Source organism: Pan paniscus, chromosome 3 (assembly GCF_029289425.2).
Source record: "Pan paniscus chromosome 3, NHGRI_mPanPan1-v2.0_pri, whole genome shotgun sequence".
NCBI classification, from domain to species: domain Eukaryota; kingdom Metazoa; phylum Chordata; class Mammalia; order Primates; family Hominidae; genus Pan; species Pan paniscus.
Window position 1 is genome coordinate 125,491,905 of NC_073252.2, and position 26,317 is coordinate 125,518,221.

Genomic DNA, 26,317 nt, shown 5'->3' on the forward strand with positions numbered 1-26,317 from the left:
TGGTGGATGCCTGTAATCCCAGCCATTTGGGAGGCGGAGGCAGGAGAATTGCTTGAAACCCGGGTTTCAGTGAGCCAATATTGCACCACTGCATTCCAGCCTGGGCAACAGAGCGAGACTCTGTCTCAAAAAAAAACGTTGAATAAGCCACCATGGAAAGGAAGTAGCACCAAACATATGATATCAGTAGGACTTGCCAACTGATTTTATGTGAGGTAATCAAAATATTGACAACATTCCTGGTCTGGAATCCTTCTGACCTAAATGGTTTTTTACTAGTGACAAGTACTAGTAGAAGGGTTATAACACACTTAAGACAAAGGAAAAATTAGAACCTAACATTCAAAAAAAGCTAAAAACTCATCTCACATTTTATAGATGTGTTGTAAGGCTCTGCAGGTCCTACAGAGTAAGAGGTGATAAGATGGGATCTCCATTTATTTCAAACCACCAAACGAGCTGTAAAAAGGGATATATTAAATGCTACTATAGAAGGATCTCCACGATATATTAAGTGAAAAAAGTGAGGTGGAAGAAAAAGACAAATGTTATGTACAGGCTAGACGTACCTCTACTGAGTATTTTTGCCGAAAGAAGTCAAACCTGAATCTGCCAACCTCCTCTAAATGAGTTCTCAAAGTGCAGTTTAGAAAACCCCTCTGTGTCACGGAGACAGGAACACCATGAGGTCAAAGGTATTTTCTTAAATGATACTATTATTTGCCTTTTTCACTTTCATTCTGTCCTGAATAAACAGTGGAGTTTTCCAGTGGCTACATGTGTGATATCACAACAGACTGAATGCAAAAGCAGTAATGTGAATCTAGCTGTCTTTTATTAAATCAGACATTAGAGATTCAAAAATATAAAACAATACTATTTTTCTACTACATTTTTTATTTAAAAGTCATACTTATGCTATCCTGTAATGGATTTTTATTTTAAATGAATTAAATATTTTTAAATCGTGTTTTAATTTCTGAGTGGTAAATGCCAATATACATAATAAAAACGGAAGCTTCATTGTGTCTTCAATAATTTTTTTTAAGAGACAGGGTCCTGCTCTGTTGCCCAGGCTGGAGCACAGTGGTGAGATCATAACTCACTGCAGCCTACAACTCCAGGGCTCAAGCATTTCTCCTGTCTTAGCCTCCTAAGTAGCTATACTTAGGACTACAGGCTTGTGCAGCCACGCCCAGCTATTTTTTTTTTGTAAAGGAGGGGTCTTACTATGTTGCCCAGGCTGGACTTGGCCCAAAGTTTTGGGATTACTGGTACCTGGCCTTCAATAATTTTTCAGAGTGAAAAAGAGGGGTCCTGCAATCGAAAAGTTTGTGAACTACTCTTCTAGATAGGTCATTGGCCCTCAACCCTAGAATTAGAATTACTTCAAACATTAGAATTACCTGGAGAATTTAAATACTGATGCCAGGCCTCACTTCTAGACGTTCTGATTTAATGTGCAGGGCCTAATCCCAAGCATCAATTTGAAAAACAAAACAAAACACCCCTCATCCCCTTGAATGTGCAGTCTGGATTGAGAACCACTGCTCTGGATATTATCAATTTAAATACAATATGAAAAAGAGGAACATGTATTATGCTATGGGGGCACAATCATCAAAACGACACAGAAAGTGACTAGACAAAGGATCCCTGCTTAATTAAAGGAACAGATTAAAGCAATTTCCAAGGGAATTTGAAGCATTAACAGGCACATAGGGTGAAATTTAAGGGGAACATCACTTGAATCACACAACAGGTAAGACTCTTTTTTAAGATGCCAAGAAAGGTCAAAGGAACCATCTCTGGTCAAAAAAAAACGTAACGGATTAAAGCGATTAAGAAAGTGAAGGGGGTAACACTAGGAACTAAAACTAAATTCTGTTCATCTCACACCGCTGATTTACTGCTCTGGCCTAGTCTCAGCTACTAAATTTCTTCACACAGAACTGGCTCTCCTGGGCCCCTCCCCTCGCCTTTCCTGCTCAATGCTCACCGCCTCCGGACCCCTCCCTCATCAGAAAGCCCAGGCTCCGCTCGTAGAAGTGCGCAGGCGTCACCGCGCATCCAGGAGCCACGTGTCAGGAGTCACGTGTCAGGTGTCACGTATCAGGCGTCACGTGGCTGGAGGCCGTTGGAGCGCCTGCGCAGCTTTTCCGCACGCGCCTCGCAGGCGCTCCGCTCTCTCAGCGTCCCAAGAGCCACTTTCTCGCCAGTACGATGCTGCAGCGGTTTTCCGCTTCCCTTCATCGTAGCTCCCGTACTCATTTTTAGCCACTGCTGCCGGTTTTTATATCCTTCTCCATCATGCATCGTGAGCCTGCAAAAAAGAAGGCAGAAAAGCGGCTGTTTGACGCGTCGTCCTTCGGGAAGGACCTTCTGGCCGGCGGAGTCGCGGCAGCTGTGTCCAAGACAGCGGTGGCGCCCATCGAGCGGGTGAAGCTGCTGCTGCAGGTGCAGGCGTCGTCGAAGCAGATCAGCCCCGAGGCGCGGTACAAAGGCATGGTGGACTGCCTGGTGCGGATTCCTCGCGAGCAGGGTGCGTAAAGGCAGGCCGCCCCGACAGCCTCTCCCGGCGCCCTCGTCAGCTTCCCAGAGAAGAGGGGTGGCTGGGAGGGGCATGATTGTGGGCCCCACAACCACAGCTACAGCTGTCGGTGATGAATTTGCTTCTTACCCTTCCAGAATTTAGTTTCTGAACCTAACAGGCTCTGCTTTTCCAGGGCCGCGTTGGTCCTGACCAAGTCCTGGTACCGGGGAGACCACTGCCTTCTCTTTCTCTAAATCTGCAGTGCGATTTACACCTTGGTGCACCTGTGCCAGGTCCAGAAGGAAAGTGGTTGACCTCCCAGGATTGAGGGAGATGCCATTAGGCACTCTGCTATAACTAGTGCTCTAAGTTGCTTAAATATTTGTTGGTATAATCACCCCACTATGCTCCAGCATGGGCGACAGAGGAGACCTTGTGTCAAAATCTATATGTATATTTGTTGAAATAGTATGTCTAAGAGAAGTACAAATATGGGAGCACTAGGGCTTACCAGTACTCTGAAACCTATTAGTGAAAAGAGGTTCTGCTTATTCTACTGAAGACCAAGGGGGTACTTCGTTCTGCCCAAAATTCAAGGGGGCGCTAAAAAAAAAAAAAAAAACCCAACCCTCAGTCATCAAGATAAAAAGTATTTTAAGGCCAGGCGCGGTGGCTCACGCCTATAATCCTAGCACTTTGGAAGGCCGAGGCGGGCGGATCACTTGAGCTCGAGCTCAGGAGTTCTAGACAAGCCTGACTAACATGGCGAAACCCAGTCTATACTAAATATACAAAAATTAGCCGGGCGTGGTGGCGCACGCCTGCAGTCCCAGCTACTTGCGGGACCCTGATGCGGGGATTTCAGGGAGCCCAGATCGCGCCACCGCATTCCAGCCTGGATGAAGGAGTGAGACCCTGTCTCAAAAAAACAAACAAAACTTTAGGGTCCTTCCGTTTCCGAAGCCCCTCTCTTTCACTAGAGAGAGAGCTGTTCTCCTTTCTCTTTATTTTTTCTATTAAACCTCCACTCCTAAAAACAGAAAAAAAAAAAAAACTTTAAACTATTTTAATGCAATCTTTTAAAAATCAAGTCATGCAAAAAAATTCATAACTAACACAGTATATACAAGTTTAAAATAAAGATGGGATCAGTATTACCAGTTTTTCTTTTTGCATCAAGCACTGTCCTTATTTAAAATTTCATTTTTGTTCATCATTGATTTTTTTCTATTAATATTGGAATGATTTAAAGAAATAACGAAAGTGCTTTGTGAACCATTGCTGCAAAATGGCTCCCAAGTTAGCTAAAGGGATAAGTCTATCAGATATTTTATATAATCCACCCATATAGTTGGATTCAATAGAAAAATCTGTATGATCTTTTAAAAAGAAATAGACATTTATTGTGTATTCTCAAGAAATGAAGTGGCTTCAACTCCAGTGCAGACCTTTCTTTTAGTCCTGTTCTAGGGCCAGATACTGTCCCATTTAAAAAAGCACCTTGTACCCTAGGAATGCTAGGGATGTGGTTACAACTCTTCCAGACCTGTGGCGTGGAGTATATGGGGTCAGGGGTAGAAACTTAATGCATCATCTGGGAGCTAAGCTCAGGTCTTTCATAGTTTGCCTCTCTCCACTCATTCATTTAATTAAAGCAAGCTTCTCATTTCCCCCAAGATTTTTTCAGGAAAAGCAAGGAACCTGTCTCTTCTTCGTTTATATTCTAAGACTTCTGAAGAGAAGTAGGGACCTCTCTATTATTAGCTTTTCTGCTTCAAATATTTTGTCAGGTAAAATGAAGTATTCTGGTCAGATAGGGCTGACTAGTGCTAATTTATTTCATATTTTAAATGTTTTTCACAATATTTAAACCTAAACGTATTCAATATGGCCCTTGTAAGTTGATATCATTCTCAGATGTATCCTGGTCCTTGCTTTAAGTTCCAAGATGAGAGGATCATAAGTAGAACTTGAAGATGTTTTCTATTATATATAAAGCTTTATGAAGGTACCATGGTGTATCCTATGCTAAGAGATCAGTAATTTACAAGGATACTATTGCCATCTAGAGGCAATTTCGGAAACTTGTGGGGCAATTTTTTTTTATTTAGCACAAAGATAGAGGGGTATAATCCTACGTTACAATGGTATGAAAGGCAAGGGCCAGGAATGTTAAACGTCCTGCTGCTATATGCGGGCCAGTCATACATGATGAAGATTTATCCCGCAACCTGAATGACTTTTAGATCTCCCCTTCGATTTTCGTGTAGCAGTGAAACCTGTTTATGTTTCTCTAAGCCTAGAAATAACTTAACTCTGATTTACTTATAAACACGTTGTCTGGGGCATGATTTTAGTATACACTGATTCCAGTAATGCAGCTACCATATAAGGAAGTAGAAAAAAGATCGTACTTTCTTCTGTTCAGAAGTTTACTACGAGTTGTTCATCATTGCAGAAACTCATGTCAACAACTCTGCTTATAGTATTTGGTCATCATTTATACAGGTTGAGTATCCGAAAAGCTTGGGACCAAAAGTTGTGGAATTTTTAATTTTTTCAGATTTTAGAATATTCTCATTATATTTACCACATGAGCATCCCTAATCTAAAATCCAAAATGCTCTAATAAGCATTTCCTTTGCCCATGATGTCAATGCTCAAAAAGTTTCAGATTTGGAGAATTTTGGATTTTTGGATTAGTGATGCTCAACCTGTGTCATCTGTATTTGTAGCTATTGAATCTATGATGATTGTATGTATACTTGTACACATATTTATTTGACGTATTTCAAAATGTCAATATGCAGTTAATTACAACTGAATCGTTATAAGTAGAGGCAAGCTTGACTATTATATTTTTGGTATGGTCATGACCTACCAACTTCCTTATTTTAAAACATAAATTTCTTGCAATTTGCCTTCTCTTTCTTTTTTGAAAGTCAAGACACATGCACATCTCAGGTGTCCTGAAGATTGTTTTTATGTTTTCTATAATTTTATTCACAACTTTTCCTTTCTTTAGGCCATGTGAAATGAGCTGGAGAAAGAGATATGAACACAGAATGCACAACTAGATGCTCTCTAGTTTCTTACCTTATCTCTACTTTCTTTCCATTACAAGGATAGATCTCTGCATTCTTGCCTTGAATATAGCTTTAAATATCACTTTGAGTGTTTCTGACACTTTTTATAAGCTTTTCTTGGCTTATGAAAGCTTCTGGATTTATCCTTATGTTGTTCTTAAAGATTTATTATATTCTTTAGTTGGTTTTATCACCTGCCAACTTTGTATGTGTACTTTTATTTAACACTGTTTAAGCCTTTATTATGCAAATAATGCATAATTATTGTAGAAAATTAGAAAATATAAAGAAGCAAAAAGTAACATCACTGCTAAAGTCACCACAATTAACATTTTGGTTTTTCACTGAGCAAAATATACATATGTAAATATGTGTTTAATCAAAGGAACTGTCTTATTAGTATATTGTAAATGTAGCCTTTTAAAGAACTGATTTTCTGGGTATGGTGGCTCATGCCTGTAATGCCAGCACTTTGGGAGGCAGAGGTGGGCAGATCACTTGAGGCCAGGAGTTCAAGACCAGCCTGGCCAACATGGTGAAACCCCGTCTCTACTAAAAATACAAAAATTAGCTGGGCATGGTGGTGCACGCCTATAGTCCCAGCTACCTGGGAAGCTGAAACACAAGAATCACTTGAACCTGGGAAGCACAGGCTTCAGTGAGCCAAGATCGTGCCACTACACTCCATCCTGGGTACAGAGCAAGACTGTCTCAAAAAAAAAAAAAAGATCCATACAGTCTCATTTTTACAAGCCTATCCAAACTCTTCTCTTTTAGGAGTTCTGTGTCACGAGTTTATCAGCTTTCATCTAAGCTTTTCCCAAACCCATTTTTCTGAAGACTTAGAACAGTGAGGTTTTTTAATATCCTAGGGTCCATCTTGAAGATGCTATTTTGGGGTATGGGAAGAAAATATTAGGTATTTTATTTATATGTACTTTAAGTAAAATACAAAAATAAATTTTACTGATATTTAATATATAAATTGGCATTGTCACCTATGCTTGGGCCCAATGTCAGTTACGTATCACGGGACATTAAGGGATCCTGAAAAAAAGAGTGGGAGTTACACAAGGTAGAGGGAATGACAAGCACCCTTCCTCAATAATATATTATTGTTTATGTTTGCCCAATTAACTGGATTTATAGATTCTATTATCAGGTTTTAACTAAATCCTCAAAACATGGACAAAACTTTGAAAAAGATTCTGCCGTGAAAACCAAATCAAGGGTAACACCAATATCAAATGATGAACCACAAGAAAAAGCTGATGCCATTTACTCCAAGAAGTGGCGTATTATTTCATCATTCACATGACATTCAGTGTAGAAACAATGACAGTCTAATTGGACCTGAGACAAGAAGACTATTTGAAATATAGATTCCTATATACTATTCTTAAAAATGAACTTCACCCTAACAGTGCCTTGAGATAATAGTAAATGGTGGTGTGAAAACATCATAATTAGCAAGATGTTTGAAAATATTGTTTTTCATCTTTTAAATAAATGTTTAACTTTGCTCTAATATCATCTAACATTCAAGTTTCCCTAACAACCCTATCTAAATAGCCTTTTATTATTCCCAATCTTCATATATTGTTTTTTTGTTTACAGTTTTTTATTGCTAACAGACATAGTTATTTGCTACCTATCTCCCTGGTCCCTCCCTCTTAAGATGTAAGCTCCATAAGATCAGGAACATTGTTCCTAGTGCTGTCCCCAGTAGGCACAAAATGTCTGCTGTGGAGGAGGTACCAAATAAAAGTTTTTAAATGAAAAATCTTTATCTCATTCTTTAATTTATATTTTGAGTATGTTTTACAGATGTACATAATATGGTAGTATAGTTGCAAAGGTATATAATTTATTAATGTATACTATTTGGAAGTCATGCAGACTTTTTTTTTAATTGATAGGCATATCATCAAAACATGTTGAACCTCCCCTGCAAAAAAAAAAAAAAAATGTTGGTTTAGACTGTATATCCAAACATGCCTAACATTCTTGTTCTTGGCAAGGCCAGCCAATAAATGGCCCAGTAACTTTTTCCTGTCACTTTTATTTCAATTCTTATTTATTTGTTCAAAATTAGGTTCAGAGCAGGTTTTTCTCATCCTTCTTAAATTTTGAAGAAATTTTTTTCTTAGGAATTAGAAACTTAAACTTTTATTTATTTATTTTACTTTTAATGGAGAAAGAGGTCACCATCACTATATTTTTCTCTACCAATTTTGTGATATATATTAAGAAACCATCCATTTATTCTGTATGACTAGAGAGTCAAAACGTTCCTGCCATTGTATCACTTCTGCTTTAACCTTGTTTTATTCTAACCAAAAAATACTGTTTTATCCAGAATGGATTTTTATATAGAGGCAATAGAAGTGCAGTAACTCTAGACCTGGAGTCGAATGGACCTAGAACCAAGTCTCAGCCTTTCCCATACCTTGTAACTTTGAACAGTTTTTATTTAACCTTTCTCAGCCCCAGTTCCCTCAGTGGTATACTGGTATAATAACTATACCTATCTGATACGGTAGTTGTGAGGATTAAAGAAGATAATGCATGTAAAATATTCAACATGTGTCTGTACCATAGTGCTCAAGTAATTGTAACTAATGTGTATGTGTGTGTTCCTGAATTTATAAACATGTACTCCAGATGTTCATTTGTAAATGAAATAATTTGGGATAAACTTGCATTATGCATAGAGTAGATTTTTGTAATCTGTCCAAGGGAACTGGAACCTATGTAGTGCATAGCATATCTAAGTAGAGTTGAATTAAAACGCTGAAACCTGACTCCCAAAAATAGTTAGAAAATGCATTCAGAATTTTACTTAGGGGCTCCTCCTGTCTTATACTCTTAGCAGGGGCATTGGAGTTTCTAACAGCAAGGTACAGCAGAGGCAAAGAAGGAAATAAGAATAAGATGTTTTAGTGTGATCTATGGGAAAAGAGGTTAAAACAAGAGTTCTTAACCTGACACCTGGAGCTTCAGGGAATTCAAGAATTCTGTGACATCTATGTAAAACTATTTTATGTATGTGAGATTTTATATTTTTTCTGACCTAACCCATTAAGAATTGCCTGCTATACTACTTTAACAGTTTTCCTGTTATACTTCTAGGGATTTGTTTGTAAATTTTCATTGAGATATTGACATTTCTTTTGATGCAAATGGTTTTATTCGTGCAAATACAATTTTTCTCAAAGGAACACATTCTTCAGCCAACACTAGCAAACCTCTTTAGTCATAAATCTGACACTCTGTCATCATGGTCTCATGTTAGTTTCCAGATGTCTTTATCATTAAAACCTTCTGTTTATGTTCAGTACGCTAATCAAAGTTACAAACCTTTGTACTACTCTTTTTTTTTTTTCTTTTAGATAGGGTCCTGCTCCATCGCCCAGGCTGGACTGCAGGGCACAATCGTGACTTAACTGCAGCCTGGAGTTTTGGTGTTCAAGAACTCCCACCTCAGCCTCCTCAGTAGCAGGGAGCACAGGCACATGCCACCATGGCAGCTAAGTTTGTTTGGGGTTTGTTTTTTTTAGAGATAGGGTCTCACTGTGTTACCCAGGCTGGTCTCAAACTTCTGGCCTCAAGCAGTCATCCATTTTCAGCCTTCCAAGCCACTGGGATTACAGGCATGAGCCACCATGCCTGGCTTGTGCTATTATATATTATACTCATTTTTTATATACTCAGCAATATAATCATAATTACAGAATTATAACTAATAACTCCTAGTCTGAAACCCATAATATCTCATACCAGTCAGCTGTATTAGCCATTTCCAAAGTGGCCATTAATAGTTAAAAAGCCATGTGTAAAATAGCCTTCAAAAACCAGTTTATTAGTTTTTTCCTTTAAACAGCTGATTTCAATTTTCTTTTTAGGAGAGGGTCTCACTCTGTTCCCCAGGCTGGAGTGTGGTGGCACCATCACAGCTCACTGCAGCCTTGGCCTCCCAGAGTCAAGCGATTCCCACTCCGGATTCAAGCAATTCTCATTCCTCAGCCTCCTGAGTAGCTGAGACTACAGACGTGCACCACCACACCCAGCTAATTTTTTATGTTTCAGTAGAGATGGGCTTCCACCATGTTGCCCAGGCTGGTCTCAAATTAAGCTCAGGCAATCTACCTGGCTCAGCCTCCCAAAGTGCTAGGATTATAGATGTGAGCCACCACGCCTGGCCCAAATTGCTTAATTTCCATATAATTTGTGCTTTTGAGAGATCTTTTTGATATTGACTTCTGTTTTTATTCTGTTGTGGTCTGAGAGTATGGTTGATATAATTTCAATTTTTTTGTATTTATGGAGACTTGCTTTATGGCTTAGCATGTGGTCAATCTTGGAGTATGTTCCATGTGTAGAAGAGAAGAATGTAATTCTCTGGTTGATGGGTGGAGTATTCTATAGATGTCTATTAGGTTCGAATGGTCAAGTGTGGAATTTAAGTCTAGAATTTCTATGTTCATTTTCTGCCTTGATGGTCTAAAGCTGTTGGTGGGGTGTTGAAGTCCCCCACTCTTATTGTGTGACTGGCTAAGTCTTTTTGTAAGTGTAGAAGTACTTGTTTTATAAATCTGGGTGGTCCAAATGTTGGGTATGTATATATTTAGGATAGTTAAATCTTCTTGTTGAATTGAACCCTTTTTCATTATGTGATGCACATCTTTGTCCTTTTTATTTTTGCTGGTTTAAACTCTGTTATATCTCATATAAGAATAATGACCCCTGCTCTTTTTTGTTTTTTATTTGCATGATCCTTTTCCAACCCTTTACTTTGAGCCTGTGGGTGTCATTACATATGAGATTGGTCTGTTAAAGACAGCAGACAGATGCATCTTGTTTTTTATCCAACTTGTCACTCTGTCTTTTAAATGGGGTGGTTAAAGGTTTACACTGAAGGTTAATATTTGATATATGAGGTTTTGATCATATTGTGAATTTGTTAGCTGGTTTCTTCATATTTTATATTGTGTGGTTGCTTTGTAGGATCTCTTGGCTATGTTAACAGTGTTTTTGTGGTAGCAGGTATTTTTCTTTCATTTCCATGTGTAGAGCTCCCTTAAGGATTGCTTGTCACCTGGTCTGGTGGTAACTAAATTCTCTTAGCACTTGCTTGCCTGGAAAAGATTTTATCTCTTCTTCATGTATAAAATTTAGTTCGGTGTGATATGAAATTCTTGGTTTGAATTTTTCTTTAAGAATGCTGAAAATAGGCCCCCAATCTCTCCTGGCTTGTAGTGTTTCTGCTGAGAAGGCTACTGTTAGCTTGATGGGTTTCTCTTTGTACATGATCTGACCTTTTCCTTTAGCTCTCTTTAAGATTTTTTCTTCAGTGTTGACCTTGGACATTCTGGTGACTATATGCCTTGGTGATTGATGTTCATTTTGTACAGTATCTCACAGATGTTCTCTGGATTTCTTGTATCTGGACAAAGATTAGGGAAATTTTCTTGAATTATTTCCTCAAATATGTTTTTTGGGTTGTTTACTTTTTCTGTTTCAGGAATGCCAGTAACTTGTAGGTTTGGCTGCTTTACATAATCTTATATTTCTCAAAGACTTTGTTCATTTATTAAAATTCTTTTTTCTGTATTTTTGTCTAACTGGGTTAAAGGACCAGTCTTCAAGCTCTGCATTTCTTTCTTCTGCTTGGTCCAGTCAATTGATAATTTTTTTAATTGTATTTTGAAATTTCTTAAGTAAGCTCTTCAATTCCATAAGATCTCATTGATTTCTTTTGAAGATGTTTATCTCTTCTTTCATTTCCCAGATTACTCTAGAAGTTTGTGTCTATTTTCAACCTTCTTTTAGATCTTATTGAGCTTCCTTGCAATTCATGCTTTGAATTCTTAGTCATTTCTGAGTTTCCATTTTGGCTAGGAACCATTGCTTGACAGCTAGTGTGATCCTTTGGTGTTGTTATTACATTCACATTTTTTGTGGTGCCTGATTTCTTGCCCTATTCCTTCTCAACTGGAGACACTAGTGCTTCCAATTTTTGTAGTCATTTTAATGCAGGTAGGATTTTTTTTCTTTTTCTATGTAACATTATTGGGGTTTTTTCTTTTCTCTTTCCCCCTCCTCCCTTGGGGGTGTAACTGTAGACAGTGTTGGGTAGGGGCTTTTGACTTTGCTCTATAACCCTTGGGGGTGTAACTGTAGACAATGTTGGACAGGGGCTTTTGACTTTGCTTCTATAGCCCTATGCATGTATGTCAGCAGGTTTTATATTGGGCTATGGGATCCAACCTACAGGCCAGTAGATAGCATGTACAGCTAAGTCAACTGAGGCAAACACAGCTACATATGTACTTGACCCCTATTTACTGGGAGAAAGGATGGGCCAGGCTGATGATTCAGGAGAGCAGATGGTCAGAATGCCTGGAAATCTGCCTGGTTGTGGAGCAGAGACAGCCCCACTTCACCACAATGTCTGCACAGGAAGGATGGGGCAGCTCAGGCTGCTGATCATGGCAAGTAGGTACTCTGCCTGCCTGAGTGTGAAGCTGAGAAGGCCCCCTCCACACAGATCTCTGCAAAGGAAGGGCGGGGTGACTCAGGCTGCCAATGCAGGTGAGCAGGTTCTTTGAATGCCTGGAGATCTGCCTGTGTATGGAGCAGAGAGGGCCCCACTGCACCACAATCTCTGCACAGAAAGGGTAGGGTGGCTCAGGCTGCTCATCTAGGTGAGTGGGTGCTCCAAATGCCTGGATATCTCTTCAGTTTCTTTCATCAGTTTTTTAAACTTTTTGGCGTACAGATCTTTCACCTCTTTGGTTAAATTTATTCCTAATGTTTCGTGTATGCTATTGTGAATGATACTGTTTTATTACTTTTTCAGGTAGTTCATTGTTAGTATATAGAAATGTGGTTGATTTTTCTGTGTTGATTTTATATCCTAAAACTTTACTGAATTATTAGTCTAATAGTTTGTTGGCATATTTAGGGTTTTCTGTATGTAAGATCATGTCATCTGCAAACAGAGACAGTTTAACTTCCTTTTAATTTGGGTACTTTACTTTTCTTTTTCCTAATCACTCTGGCTAGAACTTAAGGTACTATATTGAATAAAAGTGCAAGAGTGGATCCCTTTGTCGTATTCCTGATCTCAGAGGAAAGTTTTCAACTTTTCTCCACTGAGTATGATGTTATCTGTGAGCTTGTCACATATGGCCTTTATTATGTTGTAGTACATTGCTTCTATACCTAATTTGTTGAGAGTTTTTATTACATAAAGATAAATTCTGTCAAATGCTTCTTCAGCATTTTTTGAGATGCTCATATGATTTTTGTCCTTCATTCTGTTAATGTGGTATATCACATTTACCAATTTGTGCATGTTGAGCCATCCTTGCATCCCAGGCATAAATCCCACTTGATCTTGGTGAATGATCCTTTTATCATTATATTGAATTCAATTTGGTAGTATTTTGCTGAGGATTTTTGCATGTTTGTTCATTGGAATATTGGCCTGCAATTTTCTTTTCTTGTAGTATTTTGGTTGGCTTTGGTACCGGGGTAATGTTGGCCTTGTAAAATGAATTTAGTAGAATTCAGCTGTGAAATCATCAGATCCTGGGCTTTTCTTGATTGTTAAGTTTCTGATTACTGATTCAATCATTGTTGGTCTGTTCAGAAATTTATTCATGATTCAGACTTGGTAGATTATATGTTTCTAGAAATTTATCAATTTCATATATGTTATTTAATTTCTTGGTATATAATTGTTCATAGTAATCTCTTACGACTGTGTATTACTGTAATGTTAGTGGTAGTGTCTTTTCTTTCACTTATAATTTTACTTACTTGACTCGCCTCTCTTTTTTTCTTAAGTCTAGCTAGAGGTTTGTCAATTTTGTTTATCTTCTTCTAATAAAATACCAACCAGCACTGGATCTCAAAAAAATAAACTCTTAGTTTGACTGATATTTTTCTATTATTTTTATAGTCTCTATTTCATTTATTTCTGCCATTGAAACCAGCTCAATTGGCCCATGGAACTGATGTTTATTGTTTCTCATCAATAAACCAAGAAATTGACCTCTCAGTCTTAAAACTTGAGAAACTCGTATTTGTCATATCTGAGTTCCTTTCTCAGGAAACCAACCTTTGGGCCTCCCAGATAGTATCGAGGAACTGAAACTTACCAGATCACCACATCTGGACATTGAGACACTAACCCTTAGCCTGTCATGACTGCCTGATTGATTACCTGTTGACCAAGTCCTTCTTCTTATTCCTCCCTAATTCTTGCTTTCCCACACATAGTTACATTTCTTTTCTGCTATATAAACTCCTAATTTTAGTGCATGAAAGAGATGGATTTGAGATTGATCTGTTCTCCTCAGACACAGCACCCAAAACAGCCTTCTTCCCTGGCAGTACTCATCGTCTCTGTGATTGGTTTTCTGTGCAATAAGCAGCAGAACCTAGACTAAACCCTTGGCATTTTGGTAACACTAATTTTTATTGTCTCTCTCCTTCTTCTAACTTTGGACTTAGTTTGTTCTTTTTCTAGCTCCTTGTGGTATAAAATTAGGTTATTTGAGATCTTTCTTCTTTATACATATGCATTTATTGCTATAAACTTCTCTCTTAACTGCTTTTGATGCATCTGTGAGTGTTGGTATGTTGTGTTTCCATTTTATCCCAAGATTTAATTTTCCTCTTCATTTCTTCTTTGACCCATTGGTTGTTAAGAGCATGTTGTTTAATTTCCATGTATTTGTGAACTTTTTCATTATCTTCCTGTTCAAAAATTGTTACAGCAGTTTCTTTTTTTTAATAAAGCTTCATCTATTATAATTTTAGAACTTTTCTGTGATTTGTTTCTCCAGAAATCCAAGCCTAGAGTAGAGTTTTGGAGTCAGACAGAAAGCCTGATTTTAAGTCTTGGTTGGCTAGTAATCCTCAGACAGTTTTTCTTTTTTCTTTTCTTTTTTTTTTTTTTTTTTTTTTTTTGAAGACAGGTTCTTATTCTGTCACGCATGCTGGAATGAGGTTGTGTGATCATAGCTCACTGCAGCCTCTACGTCCTCAGCTCAAGAAATCCTCCTACTTCAGCCTCCTGAGTAGTTGGAACTACAGGCACATGCCACTGCACACGGCTAATTTATTTTTTTAATTTTTTGTAGAGATGCGGTCTCACAATGTTGCCCAGGCTGGTCTTGAGTTCTTGAGCTCAAGCAGTCCTCCCAATTTGGCTTCCCAAAGTGCTGGAATTACAAGCGTGAGCCACTGCACCTAGCCTAGTTTTTAAACTTTTTAAAGTTTCACTTTGTACATACTTAAAATGGGTGCTGTTGGAGAACCTACATAATAAGCATAATTGATTAAATGATATACATGTAAATCCTTTGCCAGTGACTGGTTCATATAGTGAATGCTCAGTAAGTAGTAGTTGTTACCATCACATGTTGAATACTCTAGTAAAGATGGAGTCAGCTATGAGTACTGAGAAGATTATTTCTTTGCCATTAAATATGCTTCTGAATTGTCTTTGTGTAATCACTTTATATTCAGCCTTGGGTTCACCAAGATTATTTTTTTCCCACAGGGTTAATGTTACTTATTTAACAAATAATTATCTTTCCCTCTATGTACTTATCTAACTTTGTTCAATTCTGAGCACTAGCGCAGTTAACTGAGATTATTTTCTTTTGAATCTTTATTTTTAAAAGACTGATTCTGGGTATTCTCCGAACTGGTGCTAGAGGTATCCTGTTCAGAACAGCAAGGCCAAAGCATTTTACAATTTGTAATCGAGTGAAAACAACCAAGGCTATTGCAGAGCTAGCCTGCCATGCTCTAGGGCAGCTCTATATCATAAGGATAGTTCTGAATTTTAAGGGGTACACAATGAATTATATGGGTTGGTCAATCCCTGGAGAATTCAGGTAGGGAGATTACTGGCGTCAAAGATTTCTTCCCATCTCTCCCTCAGTTCTCTAGAAACTGCCTGGAATTGAAATGGATCCCTTTTCTGGATAAATTTTAACACCCATTCAAAATGGTTCCAGATCATAAAGATAAGGGCACTTTAGATTCTTTTATCCTGTTCTCATTCTCATAAGTATGTGTACAAATCAGTAAGTGGATTTATTCTATCATACTCATTTGTAACAGCCTTACCACCATAGGTGTTATACATCAGGATTTGGGAATAAGCCTAAGGGTTACTAGCCTCTGAGAAATACAACTGAGTTCTGTTTATCTACTAGTAAAGAGCCCTATATTCAACTGATAACACTTTCCGTTTTAGGTATTCAAAGCTCTTTATTTGAAATTTTTTAAAAAATGGAATGGGGTTCAATAGAGTTAACACTGCCTTTTTATTTTTCAATGGAGACACACATTTTAGAAAACTTTATTTTTCTCATAAGAAAGAGTATGTTTTAGATAGTTCATATAGCTAAATTTGCTAAAACTATGGCAATTGTTTAATAATACAATGTAGGTTTATGTATTTATATGTTTCCCTCTGTAGGTTTCTTCAGTTTTTGGCGTGGCAATTTGGCAAATGTTATTCGGTATTTTCCAACACAAGCTCTAAACTTTGCTTTTAAGGACAAATACAAGCAGCTATTCATGTCTGGAGTTAATAAAGAAAAACAGGTAATTATATTTTTTTTTACTTTTTCCTTCCAATATAGAAATTTTCCATCCAATATAAATTTCCCATCCAATGTAAATATATTTCACTATCTCTAAAATTTTCTTTAAAATGGTTAGATTTGTCTTAACTGTGATGTTTTATTTGGGGAGGATGTGCTCAAGTAGTGGGAAAAAATAGTAAGTGTTTATTGTTACAAAAATCATAAAGGATCTTTTGTCTTAAGGCAGTATTTTTTGAATAAATATTACACTTAATGTAATTTCATCTTATCACTGTTTTGCACTGGGGAAACATGGCATTTTGTCTGCTTATTTTAAGCGCAGAAAGAAATCAACAAGTACGTAGTTCCTATTACTGAGGTAATTTATATCCTGAAGAAGTAAATTCTTTCTTCTTTGAGAATAAAGATATATTTAGCTGAGATTAAAGTGTATAGGAAGTCCAAATGGAGCAAAACTGGAAAATGATAAATTTAAACTAGAGAATTCTTTTTATTGCAAGGATACTTTTTTTTTTCGAAGTAATTACTCCCTTGGTTACAAAATCTCAATTTCAAAATTTCCTACTCATATAAACTACATGTTATTTATTCTGATTTCTATTTGTTTTGTTGTATGCAATACACTATACTACCTACATTACTCCCAAGATCTTCCCCTCACTCTTAAAAAATCTCTCTTCCCCGTCATCTTTTCTCTTTTTCTCCCTATTACTCCTCATCTCCCACTCCTGCCTCAGCCAACCAAGTTGTCTTAGGAGGTTTCTTAAAAGCAAGTCTTTGTGGAACATTTCATTGTTGCTGCCTCCTTAAATTTCCTTTTATGCTCTGTATTCCCTTTTTTCACAGTTTTATTAACAGTTGTTCATTGAATGTTTTGCCCTGTACTTTGGCCAGGGTGGTGGGGCAGGGTGAGGGGGCACAGGTAGAAAGGTAACCAAGAAAATTCCCTAGACTTAGAATTGGAAGGTTTAGATTTGGATCTTATTTAGCTACATGAGGTTTTTTTACTTTTATTTTAGGTTTAGGGGTACATGTGAAGGTTTGCTTTATAGGTAAACTCGTGTCACAGGGGTTTTTTGTACAGATAATTTCATCACTCAAGTATTAAGCCTAGCACCCAATAGTTATTTTTCCTGCAGCTCTCCATCCTCCCACCACCCACCCTCAAGTAGATCCCAATGTCTGTTTTTTCCTTATTTGTATTCATAAGTTCTCATCATTTAGCTCCCACTTACAAGTGAGAACATGCAGTATTTGGTTTTCTGTTCCTGCATTAGTTTGCTAAGGATAATACCCTCAAGCTCTGTTCATGTTCCCACAAAATACGTGATTTTGTACTTTTTTATGGCTGCATAGTATCGCATGTTATATATGTACCACATTTTCTTTATCCAATCTGCCATTTATGGGCACTTAGGTTAATTCCAGGTTTTTGCTATTGTGAGTAGTGCTACAATGAACATTCACATACATGTGTCTTTATAGTAGAATGATTTATGTTACTCTGGGTATATACCCAGTAATGATACCTCTGTTTTTAGCTCTTTGAGGAATCACTATACTGCTTTCCACAATGGTCCAACTAATTTACACTCCCACCAACAGTATATAAGTGTTCCCTTTTCTCCACAACCTCGCCAGCATCTGTTATTTTTTGACTTTTGAATAGTAGCCATTTTGACCATGAGACAGTATCACATTGTGGTTTTGATTTGCATTTTTCTAATGATCAGTGATACTGAGCCTTTTCCATATGGTTGTTGGCCACGTGTATGTCTTTTTTTCAAGAGTGTCTGTTTATGTCCTTTGCCCACTTTTTAATGGGGTTGTTTTTCTGTTGCAAATTTAAGTTCCTTGTAGATGCTAGATAGTAGACCTTTGTCACTTTGCAAATATTTTCTCCCATTCTGTAGGTTGTCTGTTTACTCTGTTGATAGTTTCTTTTGCTGTGCAGAAGCTCTTAAGTTTAAGTAGATCCTATTTGTCGATTTTTGCTTTTGTTGCAATTGCTTTTGGTGTCTTTTTCATGAAATCTTTGCCCATTCCTATGTCAAGGATGATATTGCCTGGGTTGTCTTCCAGGGTTTTTATAGTTTTGGGTTTTACATTTAAGTCTTTAATCCATCTTGGGTTGATTTTTATATATGGTGTAAGGAAGGAGTCCAGCTTTAATCTTCTGTATATGGCTAGCCAGTTATCCCACCACTATTTATTGAATAAGGAGTCCTTTCCTCATTGCTTGTTTTTGTCAGCTTTGTCAAAGATTAGATGACTGTAGATGTGCGGTTTTATTTCTGGGCTCTCTATTCTGTTCCATTGGCCTATGTGCCTGTTCTTGTCTTAGTACCATGCTGTTTTGGTTACTTTAGCCCAGTTCTATAGTTTGAAGTTGGGTAACATGATACCTCTAAGCTTTCTTATTTTTGTTTGGCTATTCGGGCTCTTTTTTGGTTACATATGAATTTTTAAACAGTTTTTTCTAGTTCTGTGAAGAATGTCATTGGTAGTTTGATAGGAATAGCATTGAATCTGTAAATTGCTTTGGGAAATATGACCATTTTAATGATATTAATTATTCCTGTCCATGAGCATTGGATATTTTTCCATTTGTTTGTGTCACCTCCGGAGGTGAAAGATGAGAATTACAAAACACTGCTCATAGAAATCAGAGAAGATATCAGATAGAGATCTTTCACTTCCCTGATTAGCTGTATTCCTAGGTATTTTATTCTCTTTGTGACTGTATGAGGTTTTAAAAGTCAGTTTACTTCTCTGATCCCTAGTTTCCTCTTCTAAAATTTGGGCATAATAATACCTATCTCGTAGTTTTATTATGAGGTTTAGATGAGATTACTTGTGAAATGCATAGCATAGTACCTTGCTTTTATGACAGGCATTCAGTAAAATGTTTCTGGCCTCTTAAGCTGACAGCTCTAATAATTGGAATTTCCCTTGACTCAGATTGTTAGTTCCACAGCGTCAGGGTCTCCAAAACTATCCTCAGGGTCAGTGACTAGAAGGACATATAGAACTTAGAAAATCTGTTATACTGTGGTTTATTAAAGCAAAGGTACTCCAATTAAAATCAAAGGAAAAAGGCACGCAGGGAAGAGACCTAGAGAAACCAGGTGCAAGTTTATAGTTGTCCCGTCCTAGTGAATCATGTAGACAGAATACTTACTTCCCAAGAACATATGACAACACGTGATGTGTTGCCACAGTGAGCTTACCTAAGCCTTGGTGTCCAGGGTTTTTCTTTGGGATCAGTATCATAGGCGTGGAATGTGACTGACCTTAGCTACACAGTTTCTGGTCCCCTTCCAGAGATCAAACTCATACAGCTTAGTCCAAAACCTCAGGCATAGACAAACAGGTGTTTACCATAAATCACAATGTTAGCACAAACTCTCCCAGCTGAGTCACTCAGCTCAGTCCCTTATAGATCTTGAAACAGTCCTATAAATCGGCTCCTGCCCTTCTCATTTGCAGCCTGAGAGCATGCCTGCTCACCCAACACCCACCAGGAGGCTCATCTGTACGTGACCCCAGAGACAAGCTTAAAGAGCTCGGTCTCAACAGTCCTAAAACAACCTTGTGACTTGGTTCCAGCCCCTGTCACCCATGGACCAAGTCAGTACTCCCTTCCCAGGGACCCACCCCGTCATCTAATGGAAATGGTTCCAGAGTTGGGAGGAAACCACACCCATCAGCACACCTAGTAACAGGCCTACCATCAATGAAACATGCAGGCCCTCATCCTGGCACCAACTCACAGACCAAGGTCCTTGAGACAGTCCAGTTCACCCAGGATCTAGATAGGATATGTGCTCACTACAGTTTTTGGTTAGAGACCCACCAACTCCATTCTCCACTGTGGACCCAGCAGCAGCCATGTGACTTGGATCCAACCCCACTGAACTGCTATATATATAGCAGTCCTATCAGTCCAAAGACCTAACAGGAGAAGATTTTAATTTGCCAAAACCAGTTTTCTAAGACTGCAAGAAAAGTTTGGTCTTTCAGATATCCAGACACCAATACAAGGCTACATGGATAACAAAGACTCAGGCAACCAGGGCATCACCAAAGGAAACTAATAATGCTCCAATAACAGACCCCAAACAAATGGAGATATACAAATTGCCTATGAAATAATTCAAAATAATTATCTTAAAGAATCTTAATAAGATGCAAGATAGACAACTGAATGAAAATAGGAAAACAAAACCATACATGAACAAAATGGGAACTTTAATAACGAAGTTGAAACCATTAAAAAAAAAACAAAACAAAACAGAAATCCTGGAGCTGAAGAATACAGTGACAGAACTGAAAAAGCTCAGTAGAGAGCTTTAACAGCTGACGCAATCATGCAGATGAAAGTATCAGCAAACTCAAAGATAGGTCATTTAAAATTAGCCAATTAGAGAAAAAAATATAAAGACTGAAGAAAGCATAAGGAACTTATGAGACACCATCAAATGTACAAATGTGTGAATTATGGCAGTACACGATGAAGAAAAAGGGGAAGAAAGCTTATTTTTAAAAATATTGTCTGAAAATTTCCCAAATCTTTGGAAATGTATGGACGTCCAGATTCAGGAAGCTCAGAGGACTCCAAGCAAGATTAATTTTAAAAAGATCCAGGTGTGGATGGGCACAGGTGTGTAGTGGCTCAGGCCTGTAATCCCAGCACTTTTGGAAGCCGAGCCAGGCGGATCACGAGGTCAGCAGATCGAGACCATCCTGGCCAACATGGTGAAACTTTATCTCTACTAAAAATACAAAAATTAGCTGGGTATGGTGAGGCAGGAGAATCGCTTGAACCCAGGAGGTGGAGATTGCAGTGAGCTGAGATTGCACCACTGCATTCCAGCCTGGGTGACAGAGTGAGACTCCATCTCAAAAAAAAAAAAAAAAAAAAAAAATGCCAGGTGCAGTGACTCACTCCTGTTATCCCAGATCCTGAGGAGGCTGGGATAACTCTGGTTATCCTGAATACTTGAGGTGGGATGATTGCTTGAAGCCAGGAGTTTGAGACAAGCCTGAGCAATACAGCAAGACCCCATGTCTAAAAATAAATAAACAAAGAATACTAGGAGATACATTTTAACCAACTTGCCAAAAGTCAAAAACAAAGAATTTTAAAAGTAGCAGAAAGAATTAATCACGTGAGGTTATAAGTGAACTTCTTAAAGGAAACCTTGCAAGCCAGGAGTATTGGCATGACATTTTCAGAGTGCTAAAAGAAAAAAAAAATGTCAGCCAAGAATATTACACCTGGCTAAATTGTCTGTCAGAAATGAAAGAGAGTTAAAGACACATTTCAAGGCAAAAGCTAAAGGAGTTCATCACCACCAGACTGACCTTGCAAGAAATGCTAATGGAAATTCTTTAAGTTGAAAGGACAATAAATAACAACATGAAAACATATGAAAGTATAAACTTCAGTGGTAAAGGTATACAGGTGCTCGTCAACTTACAGTAGGGTTACATCATGATAAACTCATAAGTGGAAAATATTAAGTCAAAAATGCATTTAATGCCCTGATAAATTGATTATATAGTCAAAAATCATAAGTTGAACCATTGGAAGTCCAAATACTCCTTGACTCATGATGGGATTATTTCCTTATAAACTCATGGTAAAGTCAAAAATTGTAATTTGAACCATTTGTGTTGTCAAATTTGAAATACTCTAATACTGTAAAGGTGATGTGTTTATCACTTTTAATCCTTAACGTCAGAAGACATTATTAAAAACAACTATAATATTTAACAGATATGCAGTATACATAAATGTAAAATGTGATATCAGTAGCATAAAATGGAGAAGTAAACATGTAGAGTTTTTATGTGCAGTTGAACTTAAGTTGATAATCACCTTAAATTAGAATATTGTAATTATAAAGTGTTTTATGTGAGCCCCATGATAACCATAAAGTTAAAAACCTCTAGTAAATACAAAAAAAAAGAGAAAGGAATTAAAGCCTACCTTTACAGAAATACAACAAATTATGAAGGAAGACACCAAGACTGGAGGAAAAGAAGAAATGAACTACAAAAAAGTAAACAGTTAACAAAATGGCAATAGTAAGTCCATATTTATCAATAACTTAAATTGTAAATGAATGATTTTTAATTAAAAAACATAGTGGTAAAGGGATTAAAAAGACTCAACAGTCAGTTGCCTGTAAGAGGCTTACTTTAGCCTTAAGTATACACATATACCCCATCAAGCTACCAATGACTTTCTTCACAGAATTGGAAAAAACTACTTTAAAGTTCATATGGAACTAAAAAAGAGCCCACCTTGCCAAGTCAATCCTAAGCCAGAAGAACAAAGCTGGAGACATCACGCTACCTGACTTCAAACTATACTACAAGGCTACGGTAACCAAAACAGCATGGTACTGGTATCAAAACAGAGATATAGACCAGTGGAACAGAACACAGCCCTCAGAAATAATACCAGGCATATACAACCATCTGATCTTTAACAAACCTGACAAAAACAAGAAATGGGGAAAGGATTCCCTATTTAATAAATGGTGCTGGGCAACTGGCTAGCCATATGTAGAAAGCTGAAACTGGATCCCTTCCTTACACCATATACAAAAATTAATTCAAGATGGATTAAAGACTTAAATGTTAGACCTAAAACCATAAAAACCCTAGAAGAAAACCTAGGCAATACCATTCTGGACATAGGCATGGGCAAGGACTTCATGTCTAAAACACCAAAAGCAATGGCAACAAAAGACAAAATTGACAAATGGGATCTAATTAAACTAAAGAGCTTCTGCACAGCAAAAGAAACTACCATCAGAGTGAACAGGCAACCTACAGAATGGGAGAAAATTTTTGCAATCTACTCATCTGACAAAGGGCTAATATCCAGAATCTACAAAGAACTCAAACAAATTTACAAGAAAAAAACCCCATCAAAAAGTGGGCAAAAGATATGAACAGACACTTCTCAAAAGAAGACATTTATGCAGCCAACAGACACATGAAAAAATGCTCATCATCACTGGCCATCAGAGAAATGCAAATCAAAACCACAATGAGATACCATCTCACACCAGTTAGAATGGCAATCATTAAAAAGTCAGGAAACAACAGGTGCTGGAGAGGATATGGAGAAATAGGAACACTTTGACACTGTTGGTGGGACTGTAAACTAGTTCAACCATTGTGGAAGACAGTGTGGCGATTCCTCAAGGATCTAGAACTAGAAATACCATTTGACCCAGCTATCCCATTACTGAGTATATACCCAAAGGATTATAAATCATGCTGCTATAAAGACACATGCATACGTATGTTTATTGAGGCACTATTCACAATAGCAAAGACTTGGAACCAACCCAAATGTCCATCAGTGATAGACTGGATTAAGAAAACGTGGCACATATACACCATGGAATACTATGCAGCCATAAAAAATGATGAGTTCATGTCCTTTGTAGGGACATGGATGAAGCTGGAAACCATCATTCTCAGCAAACTATTGCAAGGACAAAAAACCAAACACCGCATGTTCTCACTCATAGGTGGGAATTGAACAATGAGAACACATGGACACAGGAAGGGGAACATCACACACCTGGGCCTGTTGTGGGGTAGGGGGAGGGGGTAGGATAGCATTAGGAGATATATCTAATGTAAATGATGAGTTAATGGGTGCAGGACACCAACATGGCACATTTATACATATGTAACAAACCTGCACATTGTGCACATGTACCCTAGAACTTAAAGTATAATAAAAAAAAAAGATATTGCAGGCAAATGGAAATTTGAAAAGAACAGAGGTGGCTATACTTACATCATACAAAATAGACTTTAAGTCAAAAACTGAAAACAAAGAATGTCATTACATAATGATAAAGGGGTCAGTTCATCAAGAGGATATAACAATTGTAAATATAAATGCACTCTACATTGGAGCACCTAAATCTATAAAACAAATATTAATAGATTTGAAGGGAGAGACAGACTGCAATGCATACTGCACTTTCAACAATGGGCAGATCATCCAGACAGAAAATAAGAAAACATTGAGCTTGAACTGCACTTTAGATCTAACAGATATATTTAGAACATTCTATCCAAAACCTGCAGAATACACATTTTCACAAGCATATATGCAAGTCTTAACAAATTTAAGGAGGTTGAAATCATGTCAAGTTATCTTTTCTGACCACAGTGGAGTGAAACTAGAAATCAAGAACAGGAGAAATTTAGGGAAAATCACAAATATGTGGAAATTAAACAACATGCTTCTGAACAACCAGTGGATCAAAGAAGAAACCAAAAGGAAAATTTTTAAATATCTTGAGAGAAATTTAAATGGAAGCACAGCATAGCAAAACTTATAGGGTATAGCAAAAGCAGTTCTAAGAGGAAGTTTATAGCAACAGAAGAAAGACCTCAAATAACCTAATGTTAAACCTTACAGAACTAGAAAAAGAAGGATAAACTAAGCCCAAAATCAGTTGAAGGAAGGAAAAAAAAATCACAATAGAAATAAATGAAATAGAGACTAGAGATAAAAGATTTTTAAAAACTAAGAGTGGGTTCTTTGAACAGATAAACAAAATAGAAAAACCCTTGGCTAGGACTAAAAATAAGTCTCATATAAATCAGAAGTGAAAGAGGAGACATTGTAGCTGAAACCTAGAAATGCAAAAGATCATAAGAGTATTGAAGGATTTTTATGCCATATAAGTTATGAAAATTTATATGCCAAGTAATTATGTAGCCTGGAAGAAATGGATAAATTCATAGAAACATACAACTTATCAACACTGAATCATGAAGAACTAGAAAATCTGAACAGACCAACAATGAGTAAGGATATTAAGTCCATAATCAAAAACTTCCAAAGAAAAACCCAGGATCAGATGGCTTTATGGCAAATATTTAAGAACTAATACCAGTCCTCCTCACAGTCTTCAAAAAAATGGAAGAGAAGGCAACACCTTCAGACTCATTTTATGAGGTCAGCATTACTCTGATACCAAAGCACCAGAGAAGGACACTAGAAGAAAAGAAAATTACAGGTCAGCGTCCCTAGTGAACAAACATGCAGAAATCCTCAAGAAAATACTAGCAAACTGAATTCACCTGCACATTAAAAGGATTATTTATTATGATCAAGTGGGATTTATTCCTGAGAAATAAGGATAGTTCAATATACACAAATCAATACATGTGATAAACTGTATTAACAAAAACCATAGCAGCATCTGAGTAGATGTCAGAAAAAGCATTTTACAAAGTTCATTCTTTCATATTAAAAACTCAGCAAGTTAGGCATAGAAGGAATGTATCTCAACACAAAAAAAATCACATATGATAAGCCCACAGCTAACATTATATACAACAGTGAAAAGTTGAAAGCTTTTTCTCTAAGATCACAAACCAGACACACTCACCACTTCTATTCAACAAAGTACTAGAAGTCCTAGCCAGAGCAATTAGACAAGCAAAAGAAATAAAAGGCATGCACATGGACAGAAAGAAGTAATATTGTCTCTGTTGTCAGGTAGCATGATCTTATATATAGAAAACCCCAAAGACCACCAGAAAACTGTTAGTACTGGTAAATGAATTCAGTAAAGTCACAGGATACAAAATTAACATGCAAAAATTAGTCACATTTTACATACTAACAATGAATTCTCTTAACAAGAAATAAGAAAATAATAACATTTACAATAGCTTTTTTAAAAAAACACAAAATGCTTAGTAAATTTAACCAAGGAGGTGAAAGATCCATATACTGAAAAGTTTAAAACACTGATTAAAGAAACTGAAACTGAAATATAAGACCTGAAACATAAAACTAGTAGAAGAATGCACAAGTAACTGGAAACTCATCGTGTGTTCATAGTTTGGAAAAATTAATACTATTAAAATGCCCCTACTATCCAAAATAATCTACAGATGCAGTGCTGTTTCTATCAAAATTCCAATGGCATTTTTTCACAGAAATAAAAAAAGAATCCTTCAATTTATATGGGATCACAAAATACCCACAAAAAGAACAGAGC

General features: G+C 37.2%; 1 protein-coding gene across 2 annotated transcripts in view; it reads left to right on the forward strand.

The window, feature by feature from the left end:
• Positions 1 to 1,817: 1,817 nt before the first annotated feature.
• The window catches only part of SLC25A31 (solute carrier family 25 member 31), a 44,140-nt gene continuing 19,640 nt past the window's right edge, over positions 1,818 to 26,317 (forward strand). For both annotated transcript variants that reach the window (XM_003823100.5, XM_055111814.1), the window contains exons 1-2: positions 1,818 to 2,542; positions 16,127 to 16,254. In XM_003823100.5, the coding sequence (XP_003823148.1) occupies positions 2,311 to 2,542; positions 16,127 to 16,254 (360 nt within the window). In that variant the 5' untranslated portion in view covers positions 1,818 to 2,310. The remainder of the gene's footprint in view (positions 2,543 to 16,126; positions 16,255 to 26,317) is intronic.